At 45.2% G+C, this 21,052-nt stretch overlaps 2 protein-coding genes across 8 annotated transcripts in view; one reads left to right on the forward strand and one right to left on the reverse strand.

Moving 5' to 3' along the window:
- USP3 (ubiquitin specific peptidase 3) overlaps positions 1–21,052 on the forward strand; it is a 66,956-nt gene that overhangs the window by 33,754 nt on the left and 12,150 nt on the right. Inside the window, exons 4-7 of the mRNA XM_030576964.1 lie at positions 10,928–11,011; positions 13,462–13,543; positions 18,774–18,856; positions 20,622–20,735. Of these exons, the coding sequence (XP_030432824.1) occupies positions 10,928–11,011; positions 13,462–13,543; positions 18,774–18,856; positions 20,622–20,735 (363 nt within the window). The remainder of the gene's footprint in view (positions 1–10,927; positions 11,012–13,461; positions 13,544–18,773; positions 18,857–20,621; positions 20,736–21,052) is intronic.
- Positions 5,735–21,052, reverse strand: part of HERC1 (HECT and RLD domain containing E3 ubiquitin protein ligase family member 1) — a 266,405-nt gene continuing 251,087 nt past the window's right edge. For all 7 annotated transcript variants that reach the window (XM_030576957.1, XM_030576953.1, XM_030576956.1 and 4 more), the window contains exon 79: positions 5,735–6,279. In XM_030576957.1, coding sequence (XP_030432817.1) covers positions 5,853–6,279 — 427 coding nt within the window. In that variant the 3' untranslated portion in view covers positions 5,735–5,852. The remainder of the gene's footprint in view (positions 6,280–21,052) is intronic.

Consider the following 21,052-nt stretch of genomic DNA (forward strand, 5'->3'; position numbering starts at 1 on the left):
ATCGGTGCCGCAGCAGGTGTCGGTGCCGGGCGCTCCGATTTAGACTAGCCCTCTGGCTGCGGTGCCGTTGGCACGGAAGCAGCCGGAGCCTTAGCTCGACCATGGCGCGTGCCGGGGAGCCGCCAGGCACCGGATCCTACGGCCCTTGCGGGACCGGGGATCGACGGTGCCGACGTCATCGGTGCCGCAGCAGGTGTCGGTGCCGGGCGATCCGACATAGACGAGCCCTCTGGCTGCGGTGCCGCTGGCACGGAAGCAGCAGGAGCAATACGCTCAACCACGGCGCGTGCCGGGGAGCCGTCAGGCACCGGATTCTACAGCCCTTGTGGGACCGGGATCGACGGTGACGACGTCATCGGTGCCGTAACAGGTGTCGGCGCCGGGCGATCCGACTTAGACGAGCTCTCTGGCTGCGGTGCCGCTGGCACGGAAGCAGCAGGAGCAATACGCTCAACCACGGCGCGTGCCGGGGAGCCGTCAGGCACCGGATTCTACGGCCCTTGTGGGACCGGGATCGACGGTGACGACGTCATCGGTGCCGTAGCAGGTGTCGGCGCCGGGCGATCCGACTTAGACGAGCTCTCTGGCTGCGGTGCCGCTGGCACGGAAGCAGCAGGAGCAATACGCTCAACCACGGCGCGTGCCGGGGAGCCGTCAGGCACCGGATTCTACGGCCCTTGTGGGACCGGGATCGACGGTGACGACGTCATCGGTGCCGTAGCAGGTGTCGGCGCCGGGCGATCCGACTTAGACGAGCTCTCTGGCTGCGGTGCCGCTGGCACGGAAGCAGCAGGAGCAGTAGCTCAACCACGGCGCGCGCCGGGGAGCCGTCAGGCACCGGATCCTACGGCCCTCGTGGGACCGGGATCGACGGTGCCGACGTCGTCGGTGCCGGGCGAGCCATCTTAGACGAGCTGTCTAGCTGTGGTGCAGCTGGCACAGAAGCAGCAGGAGCAGTAAGCTCTACCACGGCGCGAGCCGGGGAGCTGCCAGGCACCGGATTCCATGGTCCTGGGGGACTGGAATCGACGGAGCCGAAGTCATCGGTGCCTCTGCAGGTGACGGTGCCGGATACGCAACTTAGGCGAGCTCTCTGGCTGCGATGCAGGTGGCACGGAAGTAGCGGGAGCAGGGGGCTCAACCGCGGCGCGTGCCGGGGAGCCGCCAGGCACCAGCAGGAATCGTAGACTCTCTCGACCTCGGAAGAAGGGAGCGGTGCCGAGTCGACATCGGTGCCGGCGATCGGTCGGTGCCGAAAGGCCTTGGCGGTACCGGCGGGGTCCGGTGCCGAGGAGGCGCTTCTGCCCGCCGCTTGAACATCACTCCGCGCCCAAGGTGGAGGGGTAAGTGAAAGTCCCGCACCTTTGTGTTCCCGGCTTAAAAGCCTTGCAAATGGGGCACTTATCTGTCAAGTGTGATTCCCTGAGGCACTTCAAACAGGAGTCATGTAGATCTCTCTTCGGCCGCGGCTTCTGGCAAGCCGGGCCCCTCTTAAAACCCGGTGAGCCATGCATGGCTCCGGCACTGGGCTCATGGAAGGGGCTACTTCCTGAACCCCGCTAACCAAACTAACCATGTTAGCAAAGGAAACACGTATAACTATACAAATATATATATAAAAGTGTTATAACTGCATAATTATATACGAGAAAACGAGTAGCTAGGGAAGTGGAGGTCAGCTAAGCCGCGCTCCACTGTTCCAACGACCGACACGGGCGGTAAGAAGGAACTGAGGAGCGGGTGGGCCGGCAGGAGTATATATGGAGCGCCATGGTGGCGCCACTCTAGGGGGCGACCTGCCGGCCCACTGAGTTGCTAGGGTAAAAGTTTTCCGACGAATGTGCACGCGCGGCGCGTACACCTAACTGGAATGGATATGAGCAATCACTCGAAGAAGAACTCTCCATCGTGCTCCTAGGATTGGCAGTGGGGTCACATCCAAGTATGGCATCCAGCTCCTTGTAAAAACGGCAGGTTGTGGGGGCAGCTCCTGAGCGGCGATTTCCCTCACGGGCTTTGCAGTAAGCACTCCTCAGCTCTTTAATTTTTACCCTGCACTGCAACGCGTCCCGTTCATGGCCCCTTCTCATCAAGGACTGCGATATCTGCCCATAGGTAATTTTCTCCTTCTGGAGCGCAGCTGTGCCTGCACAGCCTCCTCTCCCCAAACACTAATGAAGTTCTGCAGCTCTGCATTGGTCCATGCTGGGGCTCGTTTGGTGCGTGGAGGCATGGTCGCTGAGTGAGTGATTGATTGATTGCACTCCACGTCTGGCTGAGCAAACAGGAAGGGGATTTTTAAAATTCCCGGGGCATTTAAAGGAGGGGTCAGGTGAGCCCAGGGCAGTGGAGTTTGCATGATTACCAGAGAGGCTTCTCAGGTATGCTGGGATACCTGCTTATGCCACAGAGGTCAGTAAAAACGCTGGTGAGTGTCTACACTTGATGACCAGCGCTGGTGATCCAGCGCTGGATCCTCTACACCTGAGGCTCGACCGGGTGTACGGCCAGCGCTGCAACCAGGGAGTTGCAGCGCTGGCCGTGCTGTGCAAGTGTGTACACCACCTAGGTTGCAGCGCTGTAACCCCCTCACCAGCGCTGCAACTCTGTAGTGTAGACAAGGCCTGAGACTTTGTTCAGCAGTGTTACTGGAAACATGGGGTAAGGGATTTCACCTTGAACCAAGTCTAGTTTAAGTTTTAGTACTAAGGAAACATATTTTTCTTGTAACCACTTCTGACTTTAATGGCTTATACTTGTACTCACTTAAAACCTTTGCAGTTAAATAAACTTGTTTTTGTCTTTAATCAAAATTAACCCCATGTTGTGTTTTTTTAAATTGAATTGTATGGGTAACTCCATGTAAAGTAGCAAACGATTGGATGTTGATCCCCTTAGAGGGGCAATGGACCAGAAATATTTGAGCTGTCCAGGAGAGGTCTGGACAGTGCAGAATACCCATTCTGGGGGAAAATTTTGGACTGGGAGTGTGTTGGGCCTTAAAAACCTCTAAGGATGGAGATTCCACCACCTCCCTAGGTAACCCATTCCAGTGCTTCACCACCCTCCTAGTGAAAAAGTTTTTCCTGTTATCCAACCTAAACCTCCCCCACTGCAACTTGAGACCATTACTCCTTGTTCTGTCATCTGCTACCACTGAGAACAGTCTAGATCCATCCTCTTTGGAACCCCCTTTCAGGTAGTTGAAAGCAGCTATCAAATCCCCCCTCATTCATCTCTTCTTCAGTCTAAGCAATCCCAGTTCCCTCAGCCTCTCCTCATAAGTCATGTGCTCCAGCCCCCTAATCATTTTTGTTACCCTCTGCTGGACTTTTTCCAGTTTTTCCACATCTTTCTTGTATGTGGTCCCCAAACTGGACACGGTGCTCCAGATGAGGCCTCACCAATGCTGAATAGAGGGGAATGATCACGTCCCTCGATCTGCTAGCAATGCTCCTACTTACACAGCCCAAAATGCCGTTGGCCTTCTTGGCAACAAGGGCACACTGTCAACTCATATCCAGCTTCTCGTCCACTGTAACCCTGAGTCCTTTTCTGCAGAACTGCTGCCTAGCCACTCTGTCCCTAGTCTGTCGTAGTGCATGGGATTCTTCCATCCTAAGTGCAGAACTCTACACTTGTCCTTGTTTAAAACTATATCAAATAGCTTCCTGCAATTAGTCTCAGACTCTCGGCTGTTTATACGCTGGTAGGACTGTGATAGCTGAAAAAATAGCAGTGCCATAATAGAAGCTACCTTTGCAGCCTGAGAGATTAGACATTTCATAAATATCCCACATTTTGGAGAACATAGAAAAATACTTAGAAGGAACATTATAGTAAATATTTGGGTGTAAACGATTTTGTTTTCCAGCAGATTCTGTTTTTTCCCCCAAGACATCAGTCTCCACACACTGAAAAATGAAATGGGATTAAATCTCCTCTTATTCCTAGTATGTGTTCTAGCTGCAGTTTAGGACGCTAGAAAGCAGTGACTTTCTGCTGTAATGTTCCGTCCTCTTTCTGGTAAGAGCAGCTTGTTAAAGGGGAATTTCCCAAGCCAGTAGATGTGCCTTCCTTCTCTCACCATATGTACAGAGAGGGGGCTGTGTGTAAGAAATACACTCTTGAATAAATTTACAAAGATATTTGAAAATCAAATCTTCCTTTCCTTGTATGTTTAGGGTTCTGTATTTTGAGCCTCTGCTAAACTCCTGAAGCAGTAGATAGAGTGCAGCTCCCTCTATTGGGGATGAGAGCATGAGTTTCAGGAAATGTGTAGACTCCTGAATTTCAGTTCTTAACAGGTAAATGGCTTTTCAGTTACTCTAATCAGCCATTATGTGCTTTGCTTACAAGGAGTAGAAGTTTTGCTTCTCAGGCTAGCACAAAATATTTCCCCCGCTATGCTCTTCTGCTCTTTTCCTGTGCACTAGCAGCAAAATGATATTTATAAGAAGCCTGCTTCGTGAAGTATAAGATTTCCTGAAGGAGGATTCTTGTAAATCTGCTCTGTTTTAACATGCATACAGATGACTAGCACAGCAGGAGAAAGAATCCTATGCATATATTTGCATAATATGCTTCTTGTGTGCGTGTTATCTCCAGATGTAATTGGTAGGTCAAATTTCTGACTTTGTCTTATTGTTCTGTCTTCAAGCAGTGGTTCTCAAACTGTTGTACTGGTGACCCCTTTCACACAGCATGCCTCTGAGTACGACCCCCCGTATAAATTAAAACACTTAATTTTTTATATTTAACACTATTATAAATGTTGGAGATGAAGTGGGGTTTGGGGTGGAAGCTGACAGCTTGTGACCCCCCACATAATAACCTCGTGACCCCCTGAGAGGTCCCTGTTTGAGAACCCCATCTTAAAGGGATATGATTCTGTTGATTAAGGCTCAAAACGTAGGTTTTGTAAAAATGAAGCTTTTTTACATTTGAAGATTGAATGAATGAATGAATGAATAAAACCAAAAATTACACATTACTTTGTGATGGCTGCTGTCTTGCTCATGCTAGTGCATGAAAATCAGTAAGTGAAACTGAAGTATAAACTGTCATAGTCCACTGTGAGTGGAATTTAAAAAGCAGGTGGCATTACTGATGAAAAGTAAGTTACGTTTGGGGGAGGGGGGGTTAATTCAATTTAGGAATTTAAGGTGTTAATATAATCAAGGAAATGGGATTATTTTAATTATTCTTAACCTTAGCTATATGTCTCTCAACTTCATTAAAGATTTGTAAAGCACCTTGAGGATCTGCGACCTAGTGGTTTTGTCCAGCATTAAATTTAACAGTTCCCTGGAGCAGTACATTTATGGCTTAAGGCCATTTTTAGCAGCTATGGGGGCCAGGAGGGACTAGGCTTGGGACTTAAAGCTGAGATGCTAAAAATAGAAAGTATATAAGAGGGGAAAATGCCATGCTAAACCATATAAGGAAGTATTCCTTATAGCCCCCTCCCTGAACTACACACACTATCCCATACAACCTTTGTTAAAAGCATGCTGCAGATCTGCAATATGCCAAGTGGCACACAGTTCAATCTGTGGTAATCCTAATGATCACATTATAAGAACATGTCAATATTCACCCGGCATTTAGGTAGAAATCTCATTATTTTAAAATTCCTTAAACTAAAATATTGTAGATTGGATTTTAAACATGATTTCTATTTTGATGTTTCCATTGTGCTGTTGTTCCAATGTACTGTTGCTCCTTTTTTTTTGTTACTGGTTTGACTCTAAACATATGTTTCACTTTTTTGTTTCTAGTCAGTTTTATTTTCCACTCTTTCTGTAGTACAGTAGTGCTTGAGTTCACAATGGCTTAAAAGAACTGTCCATTTAATTCTGAAGTACCATGAAAGCATTTGTATTGAAAACAGACTTTGTAAGTCTCTTTAAAAACAAACAAAAAATTGTTTGTGTCTGAGTCTCAAAATCAGGGTTTGGACTTACAGGAACCTGAGAGCTAAAGGAACATTTAATTTTATATTTAGTGGCAGGCAGCCTGTTATATCCATATATTAGTGGCGTTGTAGTTCTTTCATCTGAGATGAAATGTTCTGTTGCTGTTTCATTTAGGTTGGCTTTCATTACCTGTTTACAGATGTGGGCTGTTACGCAATCAAGGTAACTAATGTGCCCATTCAGGCAGAAGTATGGGCATGTTGGTGCTAGGAACAGCACAAGCCACCCACCATCCATCCACTCCATCCTTTCCAGTGATTCAGAGTTGGGCTGTGTGTAGCTTGCCCTAAAGTGGTGGGCTCTGTTGGAAAGAAACAAACACAGCAGCGCCGTTACTGTGAGCAGGGAAGTGAAACTGACCAATATAAGCAAAGTACTTTTACTTAAAAAAGCGCAAATGAATGAAAGGTAAAGCAAACTTAACAGCTCCCTTCCTTTTTCATAATAGGGTGTCACCAGTAACGTAAATGGAGAAAACCTGTTCCTTTATCGGTTTCCTTATGTTGACAATGGCCATTCTGTGGTTGTATATTTCATACTTGGAAGTAATAATTGGGTCATTTTCAGTGTATGGAAATCTTAATAGTTTTAAGAAATCTGAGTGACTTTCTTCTCTTGCATACAGCATTTGCAGAAATCCCGTGCACGCTGATTTTGTGGATATCACTTTCTGCAAAAAAGGTGTTCTGCTCCCTTCATTTTTCAGCTCCAAACGTTCTTAAAGTACAACAGGGCAAATTATTTATATTTGAATTAAGGCTAGTAATATTGCTGACTTTTTGAACTATCTCAAAGATTAATGCAGTGAAAATATTGTGAATTGTTGAAGTGTCTCATGTAGACACTTTGATTAACTGACAAAGCACTGATTTAGACAAGCAGGGGAGTAACTTGAGCTGATGATTATTATGTAGTCACACTTTTTAAAAAAAAAAACAAAGCAAGTCTTGTACTAGAGGGAAAAGGAGAGAAATGGCTATAGTTCAGAAAGTAAATATTTTCAAGGAAAAACTTAAAATATAGAAGGTGCTCTTCCTTTAGCTCTGCATAGGAGATAAAATGAGGGGTGCATTTTCATTCAGTAACTAAGGGCTAGTGTACAGGGGTGGCAGTGCGTACCAGACGGTTGTAAACTGTAGAGTGCCCTAAATGCCCTGTGTTGACCCTGCTGACACACTGTAAAGGCTGGCATGTAGTCTCGTCTGATTCAGTACTACACTAATGTGCACTAGGAACCTTCTGGCATGTGTCAATAGGCTCTACATAGGGCAGTTAGACTGCACCTTTCCCCTTTCTTCCCTCCAGCCCCTGTTCTTTACTGGTTCTCCTATGGGAAGCATCAGGGTGCAGTCCTTGCATTCTGGTGCCTCAAAGTTGCATTGCATCTGCACTGACTCTGCCTCCATTGCTGAGAGGTGTTGGGGGCTGAAATACAGCCTGGCTCAGCATCCATGTGGCTGGGGTTTGTTCAGGGCTGGAGTCTGGGTTTCTCTCAGATCCAGGGCCGGTGCAAGGATGTTTCGTGCCCTAGGTGAAACTTCCACCTTGCCCCCCGGCCCTGAGGCACCCCCCCCCCTGCGGCAGCTCCCCCGCTCTGCCCTGAGGCACCCCCCTTGCAGCAGCTCCCCACCCCACACCCTAAGGCACCCCCCCTGCCTCAACTCACTCCTGCTCCACGCACGAGCACCCCGAGCACGCCATGGCTGCTTCACTTCTCCCACCTCCTAGGCTTGCGGTGCCAATCAGCTTAGGCGCCACAAGCCTGGGAGGCGGGAGAAGTGAAGCAGCCATGGAGTGCTTGGGGAGAAGGCGGGGCAGGGGTGAGGTGGGGCAGGGACTTCCCCTGCGTGCCACCCCCTCCCTTACTTGCTGCAGGCGGCCCTCCCCATGCTCCTCTGCCCCAGCTCCCTCTGCCTAAATGCCAGGGGTGACCTGGGGGGCCGAAGATCCGGCCACTGCAGTCGCTTCTGAAGAAAATGGCTCCCCCCAACTCCCAGCGCCCTGGGCGGCCTCCTAGGTCGCCTAAATGATTGCACCGGCCCTGCTCAGATCCCTGGCTGCTGCATCTTTTTGAAGCAACACCCCCTGCCTACTTGCATCGTCTCTGGCCCAACAAGCAGCAAAGGGGATGAGCTGAGTGGCTCCGCATCAAACCCATGGAAGGGAAGGTTTTGTCTCCTTTGTTCTGTGTGCATATGTAGGAGGGGAATATGAGAGGCTTCGCTGAGAGCAGTTGGGGATATCCTCTTGAAGCAGACTTCTCCATAGGACATAAATCTTTTTCCTATCCTCCTCTCCCACTCCCCAAATGCGCGCACACATTTACTTGTACCTCAAGACAAAAGACAGAGTGGAGCATGTTTTTTTTTTTCAGTTTTTGCAAGCATTCCCTGAAGGCCTAGTCTCCCTTTAGAAAGAGGCTGCTAGTGGTGCATGTATCTTTAAAGAATTCGTTGCAAAATTCTTGATGTGACTGTCACTACATGTTTATATGGTGCCTAAACAGTGGGTCGTAATCTGGGTGAGGCCTCAGCAATACTGCAATAGAAATGTTAAACAACGGCATTTCTCCTCCCCTCCTCATGTGTGCAGGTTTCCTCTCTGGTTCTGGTTCACCCTTTCTAGACTAGAATTGTTTTCCTTAGTTACAGCTTCTGTATTTTCTTAGAGCAGGCTCTTGCAATGAAGAGTTCTTTAGGGGGAGGCCTTTGGAAAGCTTGAGCTGCCTGAAGAGTGGATCTTGCAGTTGTTTTGATGCACAGTATTGGGAAGCTGGTAGTCTTAACTGCATGTCAAATTACAGGTTTAAAGTATAGCTAGCTGTTCCGTAGAAGTAGAATATAGCTTCTCCAGAAGTGTAGATTTTGATAGTGGACTCTGCTTAATCAGGAAAGCAGCATGAGATATCTGCCCTCATTAAGAGATTCTTCCCCTGGGATGAAGATGTAGACTGCTGTGAAACATGCGTTGAAGTTGTTATATGTTGTAAGGATTCTCTGTTAGCATTTGTTCATTGGCTGTGTTACAAATGCCTTGGGGCCTGATTCTCTGCTACCATGCAACTTGTGTAATGTCGCTTCTGCAGAGGGGGTGAAAATGCTGCCATTTTGATTTGGTAGACTTTTATGCTCACTTTGCATGAGGTATGAAGGCAGTTGGGGAATCAGGCTCTTTCTTTACACAACACAGTTAATAGTTTCTGTTAATAGCAGTCTCCCTGCTGCTGCTTCTCCTGATACCTTCCAAGTGCTTACTTGATTTCTATACATTTCCATGCTGCTCGCCCCATTGTATAGCACATACATAAAACCTTCTTAGACAAATAACTTGTAGCGGAAATACATCTTACAAAAACCTATTGGATGAGGTTGTGGTTAAGGCACTGGACCGGGACTTGGATATTTAGAGCATGGCTACACTTGCCGATGTAGAGCGCTTTGAGTTAAACCAGCCTTCGTAGAGTGCAGTAGGGAAAGCGCTGCAGTCTGTCCACACCACCAGCTGCCAGCACACTGGTGTGGCCACATTAGCAGCTTCTGCAACAGGCCACAGAGAGCAGTGCATTATGTTAGCTTTCCCAACATGCAAGTGACTGCAACATGCTTTTCAAATAGGGTGGGGTGGAGTGTGACAGGGAGTGTGTTGTGCGTATGTGGGAGGAGAGAGAGTGGGTTTTCGGGGGGCTGAGAGCATGTCAGCATGCTGTCTTGTAAGTTCAGACAGCAGCAGACCTCTCTCGTCCCCCCACCCCCCAGCATTCCACAGTAATGGTTGCTTTGTCTCGGAGCAGATAAGCATGCTGACTGTCAAACGGAGCTTTCAAAAGCATATCGAAAACAATGACAAGAGTGGCCACTTGACGTAAGGGGATTATGGGACATTTCCAGAGGCTGATCAGAGCGCAGTAATGCAACACCTTGTTTACACTGATGCTGGGGCGCTCCAGCGGGGGTGTATCAAACGTTATTCTACTCGCCGAGGTGGAGTACCAGCAGCACTGTAGCCGTGGAGTCAGAGCGCTCTACGTGCCTTGCCAGTGTGGACGGATAGTGAGCTAGTTCGCCTGGGGCTCCTTTATTGCACTGTAACTCACAAGTGTAGCCAAGCCCTTAACCAAGATCTCCCAGCTTTTCCACAGACTTCTTGTGCGACTTAGGTCATATCACATAACCAGTCTGTGCCATGATTCCCCACTCTTTTGTGTCTCTTCTGTTTGGAGTGCAGGCTATTCAGGGCAGGAGCTTTCTCTCTTTTTGAATGCGTACAGCACCCAGGACAATGGGGTTCATTACACGACTGTAATAACAATATTTCACAATCAGTTTAATTATTTGTATTGAGGTAACATACAATCACAGATTTCATTTGCCTGTTCTGCATACACTATAGTTTCCGTCTGAGTGGTGTGGCTTTTCTTTGAACCAGAGCCTCTAATGCCAATATCAGTTCCACAGGGCATGTTTCCATTTTGGAGCCTTGGAGTTCTGAAGTATGCTCAAATAAATGTGTTAGTCTGCAAGGTGCCACAAGTACTCCTGTTCTTTTTGCGGATACAGACTAACATGGCTGCTACTCTGAAACCTGAAGTAGGACCAATGAGACTTGATGCTTTTAGTTTTACTTTTTGGTGAGAAGATGCTGGCTGGAGTCCTGGCTTTAATTTTATAAACTGTTGTTTGATGTGGTCTGGGGATAGAGCTGCAGTAGAGAAAAGAGAGCACAGGAGTCAGAAGCTGCCTGCACCTCCTGTAAAGAGAAAAATAGTTTTGAGAAGTGGGTTAAATTAATTGTTTTGCCTCCTTGTTTCAGATCCCTCCATCTCTTACACTAAATACCTATTGCCTCCACTACTTGCTCCCATAGTCACGTGAGCTTGTCTGCTATAACTAGCCTTTGAAGTGCAATGCGTCACTGAAACCCTTTACACTTGCTGATTGTTTTCCTTGCAGTTATCGCTGTGATGATTTTGTAGTCAATGATACCAAGCTGGGCCTGGTACAGAAAGTCAGGGAGCACCTACAGAACTTGGAAAAGTAAGTAACCTGCTTACCACTCCCCTCCCCGCTTTGGGTGGACTTGGATATTGCTTAATTTGAATGGATTTTCTTTTTGTACATTGTCTTTGTACAAGCCTTTTCATCATCTAAAAGAGATACCAGGATTACGGGGTTGGGATGACTTCTGCATTGAAACTCGTGGAAATGGATTAACAAGCAACTTTGTCTATGTCAGTAGTTGTCAAACTTTTTTTACTGGTGACCCCTTTCACATAGCAAGCCTCTGAGTGCAACCCCCCCCCCCAAATTAAAAAACAGTTTTTTATATATTTAAGCCCATTATAAACGCTGGATGCAAAGTGGGGTTTGGGGTGGAGGCTGACAGCTCATGACCCCCCATGTAATAATCACATGACCCCCTGAGGGGTCCTGACCCCCAGTTTGAGAACCCCTGGTCTGTGTGCTGACTGAGGCATTTGGACTTGTCCTTGTCAAGAATATCTTGGGAAACGTCTTTCCAAGAAGCAGGCATGGGTTCCCAAAATTAAGATTGGTTGCTGGAGCAGAGCACTTAAAGTGGAAATGGAAGAGGGAAATATCCTGATAAATGCTAACTGCGTGGCCTGGTTTCTGAACATCTGAAGGTGAGGAAAGCTCATGAACTTACAGTAATTGTATACTGAGTTACAGAAGAGTGGTGCTTTATTGTGACTTATCATGCAGATGCTGCAGCCAGTTCAGAAGAGCAAAATATTAGGGCTTTCACAGTTTGCTTGGAAACTTTGCAAAGTATCTTGTAGAAGTCTAATATCAGATATCAATATCAAATATTGTTTGGCTGCCCCAGAGTTCAGACACCAACACCACTAAGTGGCTGTGATGTTGGAAAATCTTCTGATACTGGTACGCTAAATGTGTCACTTTGGCATCAGAATCTCCTCTGTTTGGCATTGTCCTAATCTGAGGCCCTCTCCACTTCCAGCTGCTCTCTCATTTGAATATGGCTAGGAAATACTAACACTCATTGTTTTTCCATTCCGTTTTTTGCTGGGTTGATAACAAGTGTACAACACGTAGATGAGGGATGTATTTAATATTTGGGGAAGCCTTGGAGAAAATCTGCAACTTAGTTTTTCAGAGGTGAAGGTTGTCACTGTCAAGGCCAACACATGGCTAGTAGCCATGTCCCAAGGTGAAAGCCCAATGCAGTGACTTCACGATCAAAAGTATTTAAACTGTAGACTTGAAATGGCAAAGGAAATATTGAAGAACATTGCTATAGCATGCTACTTGTCTTTAGGGTTTTAATGTTTTAAATTTTGCCTCTTGGCTGGTACCAGAGCACTCTTGGAGGAACACCGTTATCCTGTGATGCACATTTCTATGAAGAGACTTGTTGTCTGGGAGTCTCCTGTTACCCTGGCCTGACAAACACTGATATCTTTTGCACACAGCAGTGGAGGATCTAGATACGTTAGAGCACACTGCAGTGGTGCACTGCATAATTTCTCATGGACCAGTAGCACCTCAACAGTTTATCGTGTGCTTCTTACAGTTTTCCAGCTGTTTCAAATAACTATAAGTTCACTTGGTCTTCTAAAAGCTTATCTTAAAGGCTATAAAAGTATGTTTAGTGTAAGTGACTGTCATTGATTAGCAACATATGAAGCCCTTAGTGCATTACACCCAATAATTTTCTAAGAATGGACTTTTTTGATATAATGTTGTTAGTGTTTGTCTGAGAGAAACTGCAAAGCTTGTGGCTCAAGTTGTTTTCTGCCTTAAATTGTTTGGCTCTGCACGTATTTTAAAGTGACTTTCTAAAGCTCTGGAGAGAGACTTCAGAAGACAAGAAGTGCCACTGGAGAAATTCAGTATGAAGTGTCCATTTGATTAAAAAAAATACTAAGTATGTTTTCAGATCAGAAGTTGCATGATGATTAGGACATGCTTCAGGGTACCTACTATAGCATAACATAATTACATTAATTCAGATACTAGACCAGTGGTTCTCAAACTTTTGTACTGGTGACCCCTTTCACGTAGCAAGCCTCTGAGTGTGACCTCCCCCCTCTCCATAAATATATAAAATAGTGGTTTTAATTTAACACTGTTATAAATGCTGGAAGCAAAGCGGGGTTTGGGGTGGAGGCTGGCAGCTCGCAACTCCCCATGTAATAACCTCGCGATCCCCTGAGGGATCCTGACCCCCAGTTTGAGAACCCCTGTACTAGACACTATTAAAAGAAGAGTTTGTTTTGAGTCAGTGCTCTGGAAAAGATACAATCGATTATAAGACACACATTAAATGTTTATTGTATCTCTGTAAAAGCATACGTTGAAACCAGGGGAAGGCCTTTCCGCTCTTGAATGTTAATGATCTGATCTGTAACTATTAGACATTGAGGTGAATGCACACTCACTTTGTCCATTTTATATTGTTTTTTATAATAACATGTTTTAACTAATTTATTCCTTTACTATAGTTCAGCTTTTACAGCAGACAGACATAGGAAAAGAAAACTATTGGAAAATTCATCTCTGAACAGCAAGTTATTGAAAGTAAATGTAAGTACAACACTTTCAGTGCTTGAAGGGGCTTCGTCAACTTACCAAGGCTCAAAATGGGCCTAATGTTGACCTAGTTTTAAAATGGTTATAATCTGGCTTCAAATTCTAAATGTCATGTATTAGTTGTATCTCTCTGCCTTCCTCTAATGGAGAGGTGACTTGTTTTTTTTAAATTGCTGGTGTCCTCTTGTAATCACACTAGCCTATTGCTTGAGCTTCCCTGTTGCTTAGCAGCATCCACTAACTAGGAAACAGCTAGTGCCAATTGGACTGAAAAACAGAGGTAGGTAAGAGGCAGTCTCTTGTCTGGCAGATGAGTATTGCTGTCAAATTTGTCAATTGCAGAAGAAAACCATTGCAGCACAAACCATTCCTCCCTAGTAGCTAAGGAGGTAATTGCAAATTAAGAAAAGGGGGTAATCAACGAGGTGGCAAAGTTTGTAGATGACACAAAGTTAGTCAAAATAGGGAAGTCCAAAGCTGACTGTGAAGAGTTCCAAAGGGATCTCATTAAACCAAGTGACTTGTCAACAAAATGGCAGATGAAATTCAGTGATGATAATAAGGGCACAGTAATGCTCACAGAGGAGGGAAGTCACAGCTATACATACAAAATGATTGGTTATAAATTAGCTGTAGCCACTTAAGAAAGAGATCTTGGAGTCATCGTGAATAGTTCTATGAAAACATCTGTTAAATGTGCAGCAGTAGCAGTCAAAAAGCCTTAAAAGTATGTTAGGTACCAATAGGAAAGGGACAAACCGATAAGACAGAAAATATCATAATGCTGTTCTATAAATTCATAGTATGTTCACAACTTGAATACTGCATGCAGCTCTGGTTGTCCCATCTTAAAAAAGATATATTAGAACTGGAAAAGTTAGAGAGAAGGCAACAAAAATGATTAGGGGCATGGTACAGCTTCCATACAAGGAGAAATTTAAAAAGATTAGGATTAGTCAGCTTAGAAAAGAGATGACTTGGGAGGTGGGTATGATAGATGGCTATAAAAATCATGTGTGTGAAGAAAGTAAATAAGGAAGTGTTATTTACCCCTTCTCATAACACAGGAACCAGGAATCACCCAATTAGATGAATAGACAGCAGGTTTAAAACATAAGGAAGTGCTTCTTCACACACTGCTCAGTCAACCTGCGGAACTAATTTCCAGGGGATGACGTGAAGGCCAAAAATAAAACTGGGTTCAAAAAAAGTATTAGATATCCTCTGTGAGCTTAGGTTCAAGAATGGCTACTAGCTAAGATGATCTGGGGTGCAGCCCCATGCTCTGAGTGTTCCTAACCCTCAGTCTGCTGGAAGCTGAAACTGGATAATGGGATGAATCACTCAATAAATTGCCCTGTTCCGTTCATTCCCTTTGAAGCATCTATCACTGGCCACTGTTGGAAGATAAGATACTGAGCCAGATGGACCTTTGGTCTGACTCAGTATGGCCATTCTCAGGTTCTTTATAAACGTTTGAGTAAAATTTTCAAAAGGGTTTGTCCCATTTTTCAGAAGTGTCTTTATGTGCTTTTGAAAATGTTACCCTTTGTCTCTCTTATCTTGCCTGCTGCTCCCACTTTACAGGTACCTATCTCCTGATGTTGGATTCAGGACACACCGCTTTCACCTTCAGTTTCATGGAGCACTAGGGAGGGTGTCCCCTCTGCCCTCTCTCAGCTTGATGGGGCTGCATGTATAAAAAATTAAATGAAGGGCAAGAATGCAATGCAGGAATGGAACCTGCAGTAGTAGCTCTCAGCTGCTGGTGCTGCATTGTTGATGCATAAACTTGCCTCTCCACACAGATAGCTTACTTGGAGAGGCAGGAATTCTCCAGAGGGTGCATGGAGGTAGGGATGGGTGTGGTTGGTAGGGCAGCGGTACAGCTGCTCTCCTATGTCTACACTGCAATTAAAAACCTATGGTTGGCCAGTGCCAGCTGACTTGAACTCAGGGCTGTTGAATTGCAGTGTAGATATTTGGGCTTGGGCTGGAGCCCAGACTCCAGGACCCTGCAAGGTGAGGAGGATCCCAGAGCTCAGGCTGCAGTCCAAGCCCAAATATCCAAATGGCACAGGCCAACCACAGGTATCTAATTGCAGTGTGGACATGCTCCTAATTGGCTCCCTTTGCATTCCCAGAGTTACAAGCAACTGGCAGTGAGTTGCTGTCTTGGAACGTCTATGGTTTTAGTTACTTTCAAAAATGGCAGGCCTAGTTAGTGTCCTTTTTCAATTTATAAGAACATTTCTCAGGATGACTGAGGAAGCATTTGCAATACTGTACAGGCTTTTTTTTTTTTTTTTTGGCTACAGAATCACATGAATTCTCAGTGTCTGGAAGATCAGAAGTAAAACTACAACTGATGTATAGCAATTGAGAAGACTGACTTAGAAAATACTAACTGAATAAGGTGCCACAGGACTCTTTGCTATACTAACTGAATGGAGATTATATCCATTTTCGAGTCCGAGCCATCTTTGTTTTCTCTGTTTTATTAATACATGAATGTTGCCCAAGGCAACTGGTGGTCTTTTCTGTGCTGGCACATTGGATCAGTGTCTTAAAAAAAGCAGGGCACGGAGTGTTTGCAATAATGCCATGCTGTCTAACCAGAGGTGGGGTGAGAAGGGTACTAAAAGGCATTGGGGGGGGAGGGGTTTGTATGTTGGAAACAACACCTTCTTTAAAAATAGGCTCTTGCAATTCTTCAACTGCTAAAATGCTGTTTTCTATCTAATGCTGACTTTTCTATCTAAATATTATAAAATATTCTTATGCTGTTTGCTCTTTAGGCTTTACTTGAGGCTTAAGTTTTGTATATTGTTTGTGGTAGTGTTTAATTTCTCTAATGATATCAAGACACAAACCAGTGGACAGTATCTGAATTACAGAAACTTTCTCCCATTGTCCCTACTTGAAAGCACACTGCTCTTGTTGTCAGGGCTAGAGTTGATTTTTGAACTCCTGTTGTTAGAAGATTGGTTAACATACCATTCTGGAGACTGTAAGGTTAAAAGTTCATCATGCAATTCTTATGTAATGTGTAAATTTTGACTGGCAACTAAAACACAAGTGCAAAAGACTTAGAAATAAAAGTAGCAACAGAACCAAATTAGCCTGTGTGCTGTATTCCTCTAAACTGTCAACAGTTGGTAGGCCAACGATGTCACATGCCTGCTCTCTCCAGCCCTCCTGCCCCCAACCCCTTCAGCTTGTACAGTCTGTTTAATTTCAGTAGTTTTCCCCAAAATGTGATTTGTTTTTCTTCAAAACAAAAAAGCCAGCAGCCCAGTGCTGGGGCCTCCTGAGGAGTCCTAAAAGAGCAAACCCATACCACATGAAGTTGGGGGAGTCAATGGGTAATTGGCAAGGAATTAGATCTCATTTCCAGGGTGAGATGATTTTCAATAGTGCCTTAGGGAGATTGGCATGCAGCTCCCATTGAAAAGCCTTGGGAATTGGATACCTAACTCAGGCCTGGTCTACACACTGAGGGATTAGGTCGAATTTAGCTGCATCAGCTCAATTTAAAAATGAATGCGTCCACACAACCCAGTGAGGGGAGTAGCGCTAAAATCGACTTTGCTGGATCAAATTTGGGGTAGTGCGGCTGCAAATCGACAGTATTGGTCTCTGGGAGCTATCCCAGAGTGCTCCATTGTGACCACTGTGGAAGCACTTTGAACTCCTATGCACTAGCCAGGTACACAGGAAAAGCCCCGGAAACTTTTGAATTTCATTTCCTGTTTGGTCAGCGTGGCAAACTTAGCAGCACAGGTGACCATGCAGTCCCCCCAGAATTATGGAGCGTAGAATGTTTCTATGCTCCCCTGTCATCTCCGTCCCTGAGATTATTGCAGATTAGAAGGCAAAAAAAACCGCACTCATGATGACATGTTTTCCGAGCTCATGCAGTCCTCCCGCACTGATAGGGCACAGCTTAATGCATGGAGGCATTCAGTGGCAGAGGCCAGGAAAGAACTAAGTGAGCGCAAAGAGTGAAGGCAGGATGCAATGCTGAGGCTAATGGGGGAGCAAACAGACATGATGAAGCATCTGTTGGAGCTGTAGGAAAGCCAACAAGAGCACAGACCCCCGCCATATCCACTGTATAACCGCCTATCCTCCCCCCCATGTTCCACAGCCTCCTCACCCAGATGCCCAAGAACACGGGTGGGAGGCACTGGGCACCCAGCCCCTCCATTCCAGAGGATGGCCTAAGCAACAGAAGGTAGTCATTTAAACAGTTTGATTTTTAGTGTGGCTACAATAAACAATGTGGCCTTGTCCTTCCCTCCTCCCCACTCCACCTGGGCTGCCTTGTCTGTTATCTCTTTTTTTTTTAATTAATAAAGAGAATGCATGGTTTCAAAATAATAGTTACTTTATTTCAAAGTGGGGAGGGTGCTTGGCTTACAGGGAAATAAAATCATCAAAGGGGGTGGGTTTGCATCAAGAAGACACACACACAACTGTCACACTGAAGCCTGGCCAATCATGAAACTGGTTTTCAAAGCCTCTCTGATGCGCAGTGCGCCGTGCTGTGCTCTTCTAATCGCCCTGGTGTCTGGCGCAAAACGATTGTCTGCTGTTGCTTTCACAGAGGGAGGAGCGACTGATGACATGTACTCAAAACCACCCGCAACAATGTTTTTGCCCCATCAGGCATTGTAAGCTTAACCCAGAATTCCAATGGGTGGCAGAGACTGCAGCAATCGTGGGATAGCTACCCATAGTGCACCACTCCATAAGTCGATGCTGGCCATGGTAGTGAGGACGCACTCCTCTGACTTAATGTTCTTAGTGTGGACATACGCAATCGACTGCATAAAATTGATTTCTAAAAATTGACTTCTATAAAATCAACCTAATTTCGTAGTGTAGACATACCCTCGGATGCTTTTGAAAATCCACCCAACAGCCTAGAGTGGATTGTTATAAAGGGTAAGTAAAACATTCTCTCAAAACAACGAAGATCCCCAAATGTCCTCTGAAGGTTTATTTAGGTTGTAAAAAAGGGAATTTTTCAATCCAATTAAGGTACCCCTTTAATACCTGTGTAGATAAATCCTTTGAGCTGGTCATGTTGTAGGCTTGGCTCCCCGCTGGCTCAGTCTGTTGTTAGTTCTGTTTGAATGTACACTGCTGCACAGTTGACTTTGTGCTTAGGGGGTAGCTGTCTGTCTCTTTTGACTTACCTCTTTCTTCTGCTTCCCAGGGGAGCACCAATGCCCTTTGTGCTACAGGCCTTCGCAATCTGGGGAACACGTGTTTCATGAATGCGATCCTTCAATCTCTCAGGTATCAGTCATGTTTTATATGCAATCATCAAATCAAATTCCCACCCTGAGCTTGATGTTGATTTGGTGGTATCTGTTCTGCAGTGCTAGGCAAGAAAGGCCAGCTACTTCTCTTCCACTCTTGCCCTGTAGACCTGTCGCAATTGGGGGTGCTGCCTTGGCAACATCCTCTCTCATCCGGGAGGAGCTCTCCAAAGTGATCCCTGTGATTGAATCAGGAGTAGCAATAATGTTCAGAGGAAGCCCCTATCTATGTGTTCAGCTTGAAGAGTAATGAGTCTGACATGATGCCCCTTGTGGATGAGGGATCAGTTAGGGCATCTGCAGGGGAAGGAATTGTCTGTGTTCTGAGGGATGCAGTATCTCCAGAGAGAGGGGCGGACCATTATCACTGGGAAATGGTAACAAAATTTGAGTGTCTGGTTACTGGGCCTGGTTTCTCACTAACAGATCTGTAGATGCTCTAGTGGCATGGTGTCACTGGAACTCTGACCAGACAGGCAAACCTGATTCTTGATCCTTGTTGTCCAAGCCTTTGGAGACTGGGCCTCTTGTGGAGTTCTGCTTGGTCTCCATTATGTCATCCTCTTGCTCCCCTCCCCCTTTAATGTACTAGTGAATCTATTTAAAATTCAAGTTAGAAAATGTCATGCAGCCTGGCTGAGAGCTGCACTGAAATTTTTGTGACCTTAGGGGCCCTTTCTTCACTCCATAAGTGCACGCTGTTCTGTGCAACAGCAGCAGCCCCTGTCCTCCTCATCCCAAAGTTCACATGTGTAATTGAATCATCATTGTATTGCTCACAAAAAGTAATTTCAAAATTTAACTTTGTACGAGTATTTTGCACATATTCACAGTAAAAATGCATCAGATGGTGCATCCTCAGGGCCAAATTGTCACTGGGTAGAGACAGTTGTGTACCTACATCTGAGCATGCAATTACATGTGCACTGGCAGGAGTCATGTGTACTCTTCAGCCAGTAGATTGCTGGCCTTCCGAAAACCAGGGCCAAATTCTCAGCTAGTGTAAACTGGCATCGCTCTGTTGATTACATTGGTAATACTCAGATTTAAACCAGCTGAGGATCAGGCCCTGGTCTTTTTAATCTTGTCAGACCTATTGTTTTTCACCCTTCTAATGATCTAGGTACTTGCCATCCATCTACCTTCCCTATCCCTCTGTAGTTCCAGCTAGATACTGTATTACTGTATGCAGTTCCTGCCCTTAACTGTTGAATATTATGACTGTACTGTGTAGTTACAATTTTTGTGTTCACTGAGGTATGGTGGCATAACAGTTATGGGAAAATGATTTTTATATGTAGTCTGTAAATAAATTTCTAATGCTTTAAGTTCTTTCTAGATGGTATGAACTATATTAAAGTCTAATGATACATTAATATTAATGCCACTTATAGACATGGATTTGTTTACAGTGAGCATGATGTAAGAACTCAACACTCAGTAATTGTGGAACCTTGGTATCTCCTAATCAGAAAAGAGAAAAGATATAATTGTTGCAGGTAACTGGGCCAGTGAATGCCATTTAGTGGTGCCCACTGTACATGTGCTGAGCAGATAATTATATTGTAACACCAGATGCAAGTTGACTAGTTCTCTTGATGGGAAACTTGACCTATTCAGTGTTATAAGAACTAGTTCAAGAAGCCAAGTGAGCATATCCGAAGAATATTGTACAAAGCACACACGTGTCCTTCCTATTATCTATTATATATGTTTCTCACTCTCATTTCTTTTTCCTACAGTAACATTCAGCAGTTTTGCTGTTACTTCAAAGAGTTGCCAGCTGTGGAGTTGCGGAATGGGAAAACAGCTGGCAGGCGAACTTACCATACCAGGAGCCAAGGGGATAACAACGTGTAAGTTTTAACACATTTCTTGCTAGCACTGAACTTCAAGAAGCAGTATTAGAAACTGAAAGAGGTAGAGCCAGGTGCTATTTGGGTGTATTGTACAAGTGGAGATGTTTACATAATTTCCACTGTTCTTGTAGCTGTCACAGGAGAGAAGACTAGCATCCATCAAACAGTGCTGGAGTGAAGTTAAATATATTTAGAGCTGGAATTATTAACTTAACTGGACTAGATGTCACCTAGTGTGTCTTAATCTTACTCGAAAAACTCTTTCCAGTGTGCTCAAAATTTAAAAAAATTGGCTGAAGGACCTTAAGCAAGAA

Source organism: Gopherus evgoodei, chromosome 10 (assembly GCF_007399415.2).
Source record: "Gopherus evgoodei ecotype Sinaloan lineage chromosome 10, rGopEvg1_v1.p, whole genome shotgun sequence".
Lineage (NCBI taxonomy): Eukaryota > Metazoa > Chordata > Testudines > Testudinidae > Gopherus > Gopherus evgoodei.